At 43.4% G+C, this 13590-nt stretch overlaps 1 protein-coding gene across 2 annotated transcripts in view; it reads right to left on the bottom strand.

Moving 5' to 3' along the window:
* LOC308389590 (latent-transforming growth factor beta-binding protein 2-like) overlaps positions 1-13590 on the bottom strand; it is a 92678-nt gene that overhangs the window by 27463 nt on the left and 51625 nt on the right. For both annotated transcript variants that reach the window (XM_080871073.1, XM_080871074.1), the window contains exons 9-17: positions 10992-11066; positions 6181-6303; positions 5922-6086; positions 4175-4495; positions 2993-3012; positions 2728-2764; positions 1712-1786; positions 722-847; positions 146-274 (exon numbers count right to left, since the gene is read on the bottom strand). In XM_080871073.1, coding sequence (XP_080727199.1) covers positions 146-274; positions 722-847; positions 1712-1786; positions 2728-2764; positions 2993-3012; positions 4175-4495; positions 5922-6086; positions 6181-6303; positions 10992-11066 — 1071 coding nt within the window. The remainder of the gene's footprint in view (positions 1-145; positions 275-721; positions 848-1711; positions 1787-2727; positions 2765-2992; positions 3013-4174; positions 4496-5921; positions 6087-6180; positions 6304-10991; positions 11067-13590) is intronic.

The raw sequence follows: 13590 nt of genomic DNA, 5'->3' as shown, positions 1-13590 counted from the left end.
AAAAAGAAAGTTACTGTTGTGTTCCGCAGCATTAATTAGGGCAGAATACTTTTAAAATGAACGGCGCTGACAGACGAGGACTTGCAGTGCTTAGTTTCCATTGGAAACTTTATATCTCCTGCTGCTGATTGGGGCTGTGTCTCACCTTGACAGAACTTCCTGTTCTGAGTGATCACCTGGCTGTAGCCACTGTGGCAGTGGCAGGTGTAGGACCCATAGCTGTTTATACAACGTCCCTTTCCTTCACATGGATCCTCATCGCACTCATTCACATCTGCAGAAAAAGAAAGGAAAGCACGTGGCTGTTGCACTTCACCAGCACAGTACACTTTTAAAGCACCGACTTTAGAGCTTCCTCTATGAAACAGAAACAACACGGGCCAAAACCCAGCTGTGTGGAGCAGAGGCTGTGTCCAAAAGCCTTTGCGAAAAAAAAAGGACCACAGCATCAGCTCTCTGGGTGGGACGTGAGCTGTTGTCAAGCATCACAGGACAGGGTAGCATAAACAGAGTCCTATCATTTTGGCTCACTTAATTTCTCAAAGGTTTATAATCACTGGTGATGAAGACTGGCTTTTACTGTGATGATGACGGACAGAGCTGCCGTGGCATCTGGTGTCAGCATGTCTGTGTGTGTTTGTGTGCTCCTCCTTCTCTTTGAGTGTCCCACTGTTACCCCTGTTTTGCTTCATTTTTCGCTCTTGCTCCATTTGTTAGTTACCAATGCAGTTGGTCTGCAGTGCACTGAGCTTGAATCCTGGCTCGCAGAGGCAAATGTAGCCCGTTTGCACAGAAACGCATCTCCCACGGCCACATATAGAGGGGGTCGTGGCACACTTGTCAATACCTATGGATAGGAACAAAGATGTGCAGAGTTGTCACTTGAAAAACAAACAAGATTATTTGTGACCTAAGGTTGCGCAACATTGGTTTAAAAAAACTAAAAAATATATAAATGTGCATTCCACGAACACATGTTGTTCTCCAGGGGAACTCATCGTGCTGTTTTATAGGTGGAGTCGTGGATGGGAGCGCTGGTTTTACAGCACTGTAGCGTTCCAACAGGTGGTATGGAGCGCGTACAAAGTGCTCGGCAAGAAACAGGTCATGCACAGTAGAGCCTGACATTAGTTTTGTACTTGTGTTTTTCTGTCCAAAAGAGCCATGTTAAACTGGGCCTCTGGGTCTGGCTGACGAAAAGAAAAAAGAAAAAAATCCCATTTCTCTATAAGATTACTAAAAATTCTTCTCACTTCCTAAATCTCTCTGTCACTCTCTCGCTGAGTCTGTCACACAAACACGCTTTCACCATGTCCCGTGCTCTTCCTAAGTTTTTCATAAATCTGGCCTCTGTCCACTCAGAGTAGCTTCCTCTTCCAAAAGGCACACTCTTTCTTGGTTTCTCGCCCTCTCACCCTCTGTGCAGAATAGCAGCTTCAAGCCAAATTGGCTCTGGGAAAAGAGGTCAAATTAAGCTCTCTCCAGCTTCACTTTGGGTAAGCCTACAAAAATGCCTTATGAGTCGTGCTGCTGTCTGCCAGAAGTTTACAGAGTGTATAAAAAATGAAGAGCTGAGCCCTGTGGTGCTCTTTCGCATAGCAACTTCCTGTCCACCTGTTCATTGTCATGTTGTTTGTTTTGTTTTAGATGTATGAAGTGGGGCTGAATATATCTGATTTCCTATAATGTGACTTTTTAATCTATTGTTTACCTGTAGCTGAATCAGTATGGGATGGTTCCTTTGAATCCGGCCTCGGGTTGATGCTCGGGAAGTCCGGAAAAATATCTATTAAGACAGTTAAGGTGAGTCATGGGGCACTAGATAAGCACAAATGACAAAGTCAACTAAATCTCTCTTAAACTTTGACAGGTTCTAGTCTCTACAACCAAAACAAGACGCCGCTTGATTTGCCAGCCACTCTAATGCCTTAGCTGCCTATTCAAGACTATAAAAGTGATCTAGTCATTTTTCCGGGCTAAAACAAATTACAATGACCAAAATAAATCAGGTAGACTCATTGAACATAGCCTTCAGACTTGAATGTCAGTGTTTTCACTGACGTGAGGGCAAAGTAAGGACTGTGAATGCCACTACTGTGTGGGAGCAGTTTATAGAAATTACACAACATGTCTGTGCTTGACAGAAAGCTTAGAGATTGTAAATCAAACCCAAAGAGGCAATAAACAACAGCAGGAGGCAAAACTCCTTTGTCCCACACGCCATCAGACTGTTTAACTCCTCTCTGGAGGGGAGAGTGGGGGGGAAACAGGAGGACAAAGGAGGGGGGAACAACTAAGCTGTAGTGCCTCTTCACCTCACTGTACAATACCTTGTGCAATACTTTTTGTAAATAGTCAACAGTGCAATAGACTCAATACTTGAAATGTGCAATTCACTTGTATTTTTATTTTTTATTCCTATTTATTCTATTTATCCCCTTTGTATATTTTATTTATATTTGTCTCTGTATTTATATATGTGTGTGTGTGTGTGTGTGTGTGTGTGTGTGTGTGTGTGTGTGTGTGTGTGTGTGTGTGTGTGTATATATATAACAATTCTGTAACTGTAACTTCGGTCGTTGCTGTGCTTTTTGGAAGTCGAATTTCCCAAAGGAACCCACCCGAGGGATTAATAAAGTTCTATCTTATCTTATCTTATCTTATCTTACTTGTTCAACTACCAGTCTCGTATGATCTGAATGAATAAAGAAGGAAAAGAGAAGATACCTGGATACTGTGGCGGTAACTCTGTCCCAACAGCTGGCTGGAAAACGAGCAAATATTACTCATTAAAAAACATTGGGCTACATTTTTCACCACCATATTTATATTCACAGCATTCCGGTATTTGTTGGTAAATTCTGTGCTAATTAGATGTGCGCATCTACCAAAATGTGGTCTGAAGAAGTTATATAATCATAACAAACCCTCCAGCTGAAATAGCTAGAACACATGCCGAGAAGAAGCATGCACCAAAGGAGGGAGAACTTACCGGGCTCAGACTTTCCACATCTACCACAAAAAAAGAGGAAAAGTTTATCAGTGGAGAACACATTACATCTGCATTAACATGTGCCATCACAAAACACATTTTTGTTCAATTATGTATACACGCATGTTGCCTTTAGACACTCGTCTGCAGCTTTGGTGATCCTTTTTTTCCCTAACAAAAATTGGCCAGATTTTTTTTTTCAAATATTTGTGAGAGATAGTGTACACTGTTGGCCAAGAAAAATGAAAGAAAAACATGGAATTAGATATCTCCGATAATGAAGACAAAAATCCCAAAATATTTAAAGAACTGTCTCCACATACAAATCAAAATGTTGCAGCACTGCCAATACAGTATCTCACAAAGCTTAAATCAGGAAGATGCATTTGCTTAAAATCCTGAGGATTAAGCTTCATGATCCGTGTGGATTACTTGTTGTTGCAGGCTTTTTTTGATGCTCGCTGGGGTTTCACTTAGACCGCTGTGAATATGTTCCATCTATCAAGCTTTTATTCACGGAGATCAAAGCAGCTTGTTGATGTTTACATTTTCACAATAATGTTAATGCACTGCATCCTGTCTATAAAAAACTGCCATTGTGCAATCATTGCAGCTGCTCTGAACTGTTTATGTCACGGGCTGTGGCAAAAATCAAGCTCGTCACTCTTCTGACAGACTAAACTCATCAGCTGATCTACGTGCCAGCCCATGTCAGTTGATGGGTCAGCTCATCCCCTTTGATGCATCCAGCTGGTATGTGTTGTTTAAGCACTACTTAAGCTCCTCTAGCCAACTTATAGTTGCTTTGCATCTTCGAGACACTTTGCAGAACAGCTCCACCCCAGCTTCCCCCTTTTCTTCTGGGTCTGACTTAATGAATGTCATCTGCTCTCAGTGATGCCTGCTCTGATCTGAATGGCCCTGCTGCTGCTTTGCCTGGCATGAAAGGCTGACTTGTGCTTTCCAGGTCCCAGATCAGAGCCATACGGTCAAATGTAAATCATTGCCAGAGAATTGACAATCTTCTTTTGACCACTGTATGGTGGTCCTGACTGAAACATCCTCGGGTTTAAATGAATACCATGTTTAGGTAACATCCAAGGCCTACGCATTCGCTAAGAACACTGTTTCAACTCTTTGTCATACAGTGCAAATATTTACCAACATAAAACTTATTCTTACCATCTGTGTGTGGCGGTCTAGGTGTTTCTCTGGCTGGATGTGAGGGATGCTGTGGAGTCAAAGGGTACTGGGGTGCTTGTGGGGTCTCAGAGTATTCGGGGTATTGGGGTAGCTGCGGTGTTTCGGGGTAGCTGGGGTACTGGGGCCCACTGGGAAATGAAGGCTGAGAAAATGGAAACTGCGGATAAGTAGGGCTCTCATCCTCGAGTGACACTCCCATGCTCTGCAGCTCGACATCATCCAGCTGTCGAAGAGAAATCTGGACGTCAGATCGCGAGTAAGTGTATCCGTGGCCAGCGGGGCAGATCTCCTTGAAGTGGTCTGCAGCACAGGAGACACAGGAGCGACCAGTAAGTGATCGAAAACATCACCTCTGCATTCTGAGCTTCAGCTCGAAAAACTGACATTTAACTTTTGACAGCATAATCGTGGCTCTTATTTCTATCTGATATTCAAAGTAACACCATAAGCCATCCATGTAATACAGTTACGACAGGCACGCTGTACTTTATGCTCTGCTGTGAACAGGGAGATTGGGTTTCGGTGACTGCTGCAGAACTTAGCAAGCTGCCAGGCCAGTGACAGCTGTCAGAGGAGGCTAACAGCGACGGGATTTGAAAACATGTGGGCATATCGGCACTCTCAAACTGTGGGAAGTAGAGGATCATGTAATGCTGAATGACCTTTGAACTCTTTGGTGTAAAGGCATGTGAGTGAGAGGCTAATGGAGGATTGGCTGGCTAGATAAAAGGCAGGAGACTGCACCTCTTTGTATCGGAGTCCAAAAAGCCTCAGCAATGGTGAATCCATTACAAGTGAGAGGCTCTTTGTCCCCTACCTGACCTGAAACCCGGCTACTCTATGCCAAAAGAGTCTGGAATAGAGATATGAGTAATGACAGATATGCGGTCACTGTAAACGCTTGTGTAAATACAGGAAACGTGGATATGATAGGCTACTGAATGATGAATTTAAAGTGGAGGGAAATGGGGCTATATATGATCAGAAGCCACATCTGAAGAATCGGCGTAAATATGGAATTAAACTCATTGGGCTCCTGTTACCGAGTCACAAGTAATGGCTCTGGCTGCTCTGTTCAGGGGTCTAACAGCTTTTCAGGCCATCCAAAAAGCTAACGTCCGAAATAATCAAAGGCCGTGCGCCCATGCACTGCGTCGGTCCTAACTGAGCAGCACCGTGGAGGTCTGTGTCTATGATATCTGATCTATGACAATCCCCATGAATCACTGGCTAGTACAGACACTCAATAAAACCAGCTTGTTTCTCTCAGAGACTTTGAAGATTAAATCAGTATGAAAAAACGACAACTACTTCCCATGTTTCACTTGGCGAGGTCACGCATTTCTGCTGTGAAGCTTTGCCGGTTTATTAGTGGGGTTTCTCTCTGAGGGTTGGAGCGATAACACAAGACTGACTCCCACTCTTATGTAGCCTCCAAAATATGAAAACTGTTATGTTTTTGGTCCTTTTCCACTCCAAACACAGTTAGCTATTTTGAACTGCATTACACGCCTGGCAAAGAACAGAATGGTGACTGAGCGGTAAATATTTTTTCCCCCTATTCTTTCATTACCATTGCTAGCCCTTGCATAAGCTTGCATGCAACACTTTATTTCTGCAAAAGCGTTTAACTCAAGAAGGGGAGTACAGTCAATGCAGAAATAGAAAACAAGATCATTTTTTGGGTCAGCAGAAGAGGAGCACAGGGCAGCTTTTGGGGCTGTACCTGATCCTGGTAAAGGACAACGATCACACCCAGCTCCCCAGGCCTTGCCCACTCTGCTGCAGCAGCAGATCTGCTTGGTGAGGTGATTAGTGAGTGGCAGAGAGCATGTCGCCGCTGAAACAGACCTGTAGCACGGCGCCCTCTGGTCAGACACTGCTTTGTCCGCTGGTAGAGAAGAGAAATTGGAACACAAGAAAGGCATAAAAAAGCCTAGTCTTAAAGTGTGTGTTACGAATCCAAAAAAACAAGCAATACTTACAGACACAGTGGCTTCTGGCAGGATCTAACATATAGCCTGGTTTACATGTGCACCTGTAGCTTCCTTTGGTGTTGAGACATTCAGCGTTTTTACATATTCCAGGCAACAGGCACTCGTTGATGTCTGTGAAATAGGCAGAGTACATCAGTCATTTCAAATATATCCTGGCTTATGGAAATTTCATGAAGTCATGTTTATTCCCAGGAAAAAAAAACGATTTTCAGTCTCACCCCCCACCAAAACTGCACATATCAATATCAACTTTGGTGCATTTTCTTTCCAATACACTGGGCAGCAATGATTCACACATTGAAAGGTGTCAGAAAATTGCAACAGATCATGTAAGCAAAGCCGCTCGCTGTGGGGAGGCGATGAAATATGGAAACATTAAGGTTACACAAGTGCATGAAATCGTGATGACAGGAGGGAGACATACACATTTGACGGGTGTAAAACAATACACGCTCAAAATCCTGTCTTGCTTGGAAAGTAAAATATTGCAGCTGTGGGAACACGTGCAGTCATGTAGACATAGAGCATATCACTGAGAGTTTCAGATTGTCATCATCCTCAGCATCTTTCCTTCACAGCGTCCAATATGGTTACGAGATCCTCAGCTTACGTCAATAAGTGAAAGTTATTAAAGAGATTTTTTAAAATGTATTTATTTTTTCCTCTGTCTGGCTTAAACCACATGCAGAAATGGTAGAGTGGCCAGAGGAGTTTGCCTCTCGCTCCAAGAGCTCCTGAGTCCCTAAGGTAAACGGAGACAAGCTAACAAGTGTGCCAGCCAGAAGCATAGGGGGACATGCTTAAGGCGCTTAGTCATGTGATCACACTGGGACCAGGCAAGGATTGTTGTTCTACCGTGTTAAACAAAGAGTACATCATTAGGTCTTTTCCCACTGCATTGACGACTAGAACCCGACAACCTGCCACCACAGATTTTCCCCCAATTTGAATGAATCTGCTCTTGTTTTGTTGTTTTCCTTCCTGCTGGAAAAAGTGAGCTTACAAAAGGTCGGGGCTGATAAAATCAATGGGCTGAAAGAAATCCAGGGAAAGCCTTAATGTTTTTCTTGTTGTTTGTCGCCCCTTTTTCGTTTCCATTTTGGGTTTTCGTTGCGCTTTTCCACCTTACAGTGACGTACTGTGAAGAAACGACTGATGTCATGCCGGTTTCCCCCAAGTCTACACTTTTTGTAGTGATTTAACTTTAGTTCAGGTAGCGTCTGGACACCTGAAATCAGGTCACCGTTTATCTCATGGTCTTTAATCCATGATTCAGTCGAGTCCCAGATTAGTGGTAGTGTTACAGTCTGCTGGTGGGTTGATTTAAATTGAAACCGGCTTCCGTGGCAACCTTCCATGACCAGCGCTAATCTCAACATCTATTCTGAATTTATGCTTGGTTGCTCTTCTTGACAAACATCACTTGTGGTAAGAGCTCACGGCTTTTAGCGTGACTGTTTTTATAGTCTACCAGCACATGACAAAGTTCCCTGATTTGAGCATCAGTCTGCTGCTTACTTGACCTTTCCCCTCTTTGTTCAAAACCCATGTGAACACCTACAGAATTATCTACAGAAACTATGTAAAGCAAACTGGCAACATTGCTCCCTATACTGTGTATTTTGGGTTGTGAGTAAAGAGAGCACCTTTGGACCACTTTGGAAGTCTGTGAAGTGAATACACATGGTCAGAATTTAGCCAAAGTGCCATTACTGGGAAAACCAGGCTTTTTCAACATATTTCTCTATCAGTATTGCAGCCTGAATACCAGGCTAGCAAGTCGACACGATGAGTGTCAAATGTCAGTGTTGTGAAATCATAAGCAGCTTTTATTAACTTGATCAAAAATGTCCAAAGAGTTGCATAAGACTTCATTAATCTCCTCTTTGAAGTGGTGTATGAGTAATGTGACCTGCTCCCAGCACTAGTTTACCACACACAACAGGGCCTGCACATGCATCTCTGCGGGCTTTTTCATCTAACAACCACAGCTACAAATGGCCAATTCAGTGACCTAAATTTTTGAGAAGGAAGCCTCTGAAGATAAGGAATCATCTCTGAAGTCTGAGACCTGAGAGCATGACGCTGATAGGAAATCTTATCGTGCTGTGGCGACGATGTCACTGACCGCAAAGGTCAGCGGATGTAGGCAGACTGGCAGTAAATCAGGACTATTACCAAATACGAGACAAGCCCTGTTCTGTTCCAATAAAACACATTACAAGCAGCTCGAGACTGGAGCCACAGGAAGGAGGGCTTGACCCCGTCCTAATAATAATGACAAAATCTCAGAAAAAGCTGATTTTTTTTCCTTCTTGGCAGATAGCAAAAGTCCTTAAATTAGAAATAATTTTTGGGGGAACGGAGTAAATATTGTGGGTAACTGTCAGCTTTGCTTTTTTGGAACTCAGGAAAGGAGCAACTGGAAGAGGGAAACATCTTGAAGCAATCACAGAAGAAAAGCATGAATAATAGAAAGATAAATTTCTACATTCATTGGCTGCTCGACACATTATTGGAAAACAGGAGCGTCCTGCTCAATAATTACCTGAAAACATCAATATTGTGATTGTTCTCTGCAGAAAACATGTTGAACTTGCTGAACTAAAGGATGAGGTCTTCTATACGGAGAGTCAAAACTGGACTTTTAGGTTGTTCTACTCCATATGCCTCAGCAAGCATTGCCCTTTGGATCATGACATGATAATGTGAGCCATCAGAAAAGCTGCAGTTTGTAACTGTTAGCCTCAGTTGTCAGTGTTAGGTAGATAGCTCAGTAGGTAGAGTGGTGGCCCCAAGGTCGGGGGTTCAAATCCACTGAACGGCTACCCTGAGGTACCCCTGAGCAAGGTACCGTGCGTACACACTGCTCCCCGGGCGCCCAGTGGCTGTTTCACTGAGTGAATGGGTTAAATGCAGAGAGGAATTTCCCCACGGGGATCAATAAAGTATACATCATTGAGCCATTTCCAAGGCTATTTACTGACACCAACAAATGCAAATGGTTGGAATTCTTTAGCGGGAGAGTTGACACCGTGGGTGTTTACTGATTCCTAAACCAAACACAAGCTGACAAACAGCCACTGCTGGGATGTTGAAATGGACGATAACACAGTGTATATGTTCAGGGACAACCATGTTTGTTTTACATACAGATGGACGGGAAAAGCAGGCAAAGCAGCAATCTGATGCTCACAAGTACTCAGAGAGCCATCCATGCCACGATCACAGCCTACCACATTAACTCAGAACCCCAAGACCAATTAAAACAGGAGCCCCAGGTGCTTATTGACTGCTGAACTCTGACCCCAGACAAACCCTAACTGTGGTCTTGACCTGTTTCCCAGACATGGGAAGTGGGGGGCAAAAAAGTCAGTCTCCCAAGCAAGGACTTTAATTAAGTGTGTTCTCCAGGTACATCATCGGTTACCACAGTATAATCTGAACATTTGAAGATTTTGAAAGTACTTCTTTGCAAACTCGAGTTTCCCCACTGGGGGGCTAACCAGGTTGCTGCTGGAGGTCTTCTATGTCATTTTGTGTTGTTACCTGCAAATGACAACAGCAGTCCTTCTTCTGCTCTAGAAATGTGCTGTGAGCTAGATGGCCACTATAAGCAGCCCTTCTAGGCGGTGGAGAAATGATTCATATGTAGCTATCACGAGTAACATTCAAGATAGTGGATTTGGTGTCTATCAATGACTAGAACAGGCATGTATTTAGTTCTTTTAAGCATGTAGACATGGTCAAAACAACCTGCTTAAGTTTAAATTGAGAATCACAATGTGGAGGAAACTTGATTTAAGTGACTTTGAATGTGGTTGTTGATGCCAGACAGGCTTGTCTGGTCTTCAGTATTGCAGAAACTGCAGATCTACTGGAATTTTCCCACAAAACCATCTCTAGGGTTAAAAGAGAATGATCAGAAAAAGTGAAAGCATCAAGGGAGCAGCAGTTCTCCAGGAGAAAATGTCTTGTTAGATAATGGCCACACTGCTATGAGCTGATAAGAAGGCAACAGTAACTCAAAGATACACTTGGTACAACCAAGGTATGCAGAAGACCATCTCTGATCACACAAAATGTTAAACCTTGAAGCAGATGGGCTTAGTCTAATGCCTCTTGATTTCAGCTGAGACGTTCAGATGGTAGGGTCAGAAGTTGGAGTAAACACCATGAAAACATGGATCCATCCTGCCTTGTATCAACAGTTCAGGCTGGCGTTTGTGGTGTTATGGTGGATGGATGTTTCCTTGGCACATTTTGGGCCCCTTAGTACCAGTCAAGCATCATTTAAATGCCACAACCTACCTACGTATTGTCCATGACCACAGTGCACCCATGTTTTGATGGCTGCTTTCGGCAAAGCCATCAGAACACATCATGTCAAAAAACTCATACAATTTGAAACTAATTTCTTGAACATAGCAATGAGTTCACTTTATTCGACTAGCTTCCACATTCACCTGACCTCGATCCAACGTGGTGGAACCGTAAATAAATATAATGGAGGAGCAGCAAGTGTGATGCTGTCATGTCAACATGAACTAAAATCTCTGAGAAATCTTTCCAGCACCTTGCTGAATCTATGCCACAAAGGATTAAAGAGGTCCTGAAGGTGAAAGAGGGTCCAACCTGGTACTAGCAAGATATACCCGATGAAGTGGACAGTGAGTTTATTTGATCACAGTGATTTAATTATTTTAATATATCTTTGTTACTGCTAAAATAAACATGCAGTCACTTAAAGCTCATAAAATGTTTAAACCCTTTCCAGCATATTTCATGCAAAGGCTTACCTTGACAGTGTGTGACATTCATTCGTTTAAAACCTTTGGAACATTCCACCTGTCCATTCGCAATCACTGCATATGCTGTAAACAGAAACAAAAACAACAGTTCAGAGAAGCTCAGTGATCTTAAATGATGTGCTATGATTCTTTGGTACAGAGGAGTGCTTTCATCAGAGAGGGAGAAGAGAAGGAGCTCAAGTTTAGGAGAATTTAAGGTCTCAGTAATAGGAAAAACAAGGAACCCACAACTGAGCCTTGAGGGACTCCAGCAAGAGTCAAATGGGCTCCCCATCAATTACATTTATAAGGCAGCTTTGTCATCCAACAAAATGTAATAATGCTCTATGCCATTCATAATTGTGTAAATCCCTAGGCACATCATCATAAATTTGTTGACTAAGCCTTTATGACAGCCCTGACCGTTTTCATCAACCACGGTGCAAATCTAGTTAAACGAGAGACTAAAGCTTTAAATGTGCGCACAAGGAATGACGATTAATGTGCTGCTCACAGGAAAATGATTGGCCAAAATGTCTTAACGCTTGTTTTTTGCCAAAGCAGTACAAATCACGTGGCATGTGTGTGTTTCAGGTGTGCGCTTGAGAGGTGCTGCAGTAAATAACACATTTCTCGGTTACTGCCCCAGTGCGGGCAAACTGTCAGTGTTAGAAGCCTGAAAACATGGTGTCATTACTTATTCGGCACCCAGTCAAGCCCCGGCACGCTCCATTAAATGTACAGGGGGTCAATGTGGCAAAGAGTAAGTCTGTTAGTGTCTAAATGTGTGTGTATCCATATCTGTGTTTTTTAACAGAGATTAGGGGGAACTCTATGAAAGTCTTTCTTAACATAGACAGTGATTATTGGTACCAGATCTTTCCATGACTCAGATGACTCAGATTCTCTATGACTGTTGAAAAGATAATATCTAACTTCTGATTTTGAAAGAAAAAAACATGTATTTTTGGCTGTAGAGGACTGTAAAGAATAACAATATGCTTGTTAGCAAGACAGAAGAGTCTTTAGCTATTATAGACTGTACAGTGTGACACACATCAGACAGCTCAGAGAAATGATTACAACACCCTGTGCTATATACACTATATGAGGTGCAATCAAAAGTTCTCTCTCCGCCCATAAAAAGCAAAAACTATTTAAATCTGGTCACTGTCTGATTCAAAGTCATCTCCTTGTGTACCTCTGGAGCACTTCCATTACTTCTAAGCCTGAAAATGGGGCATCAGGTGCAGAGCATGACCACCAGTATGCTCATTACTCTCTCAGACTGGTAAGGCTGAATTTGTGTAATAGCCTTAAGCATCTGAGGGAGGATATTAAGTGCAAGTGATCATGCACCAGCATACAGCACATGAAAAGTCAGGAGTTTTAACCATGCCAACACAACTGCCACTCAGCGCCCACACAACCAAACAGATTTGGCTAAAGACTCGCCCTCTTCAAGTCATCATCCACTGAGAGGAAAAAAAACATGAAGGTTTTCTGCTCAAGAAAGGAATGACAGCAATGACAATCTTTTGATTCACACTATGGGCGTAAAAAATAACATTATACCACAGCAATGCATTGCTTTGAATCTGCTGCCACAGTGATGAAGGGTCTAGAAAAGACGTGACGCACGCAAGAACGTAAAACACCACTGCTTTGCCAGCAGAGGTATTTGGGAAAGGGAGAGAAGTCAGTTCGGTTCAGCCCAAGAAAACCAATGTGTTGTTGACTGAAAGAGTGCTCTAGTAAGATGTAAATGATGCCTGACAGGGTAAGAAGAACCAGAAAGAAAGAAGAAAGTGTACTTTATTGGTCCCCGTGGGGAAAATCCCTCTCTGCATTTAACCCATTCACTCAGTGAAGCAGTGGGCAGCCATTGGGCGCCCGGGGAGCAGTGTGTAGGGACGGTACCTTGCTCAGGGGTACCTCAGGGTAGCTGTTCAGGGGAATCAAACCCCGACCTTCCGATCATGGGGCCACCACTCTACCTACTAAGCTATCCCTGCACTAAAAGAAAAGAACCTATCTCTATAATCCATCAGTTCTTTCTGTCTGTACATGCCACCAGTGTTAAATACATGCTTCGGGTATTGATTCAGCTGCTCCCTTATTTACTATATAGTGTACAAGAGTCAAAATGCCAAGACAGCAATCCATCAAACCAAAACCCAGCAATCAGTCATGAGTTTGTGCCATTTTCCCAGGAGTGACTGGAATGTGTGGCACTTCTGGGAATGAAGTCCTGGAAGCTGAGTTGTGCTTTGGTCCCGCTGTGACCCAGTCGACCAGGCAGGGTCAATGTACCTGAGGGTTGACAGAGCAGAAGTGGGTCAGCATGAAGCGGGCAACTCGAAAAGGGGGGAACTGTGGCAAAGCAACGCCCCTATTCCTGCCTGCCCACCTCCTCATCTTCCTCCAGACCCTCCTAATCCCCCTCCGAAGTTTCTGAGTAATGAGATGTTGTGGTAGGAGCGACGGGCACGTCCTCCCACAGTGATGGGATCAAGGAAAGTCTGGCCTGAGTGACAGCAGGGCGCACATGCCAAGGGAAGCACAGTGGGGGAGGTCCGGGAGTCTCAATAAAGCTTATTAGCAGGGA

This window comes from Rhamphochromis sp. 'chilingali' (genome assembly GCF_963969265.1).
Source record: "Rhamphochromis sp. 'chilingali' genome assembly, chromosome: 21".
Taxonomy (NCBI): domain Eukaryota; kingdom Metazoa; phylum Chordata; class Actinopteri; order Cichliformes; family Cichlidae; genus Rhamphochromis; species Rhamphochromis sp. 'chilingali'.
This window is presented reverse-complemented; position numbering and strand designations above follow the sequence as displayed.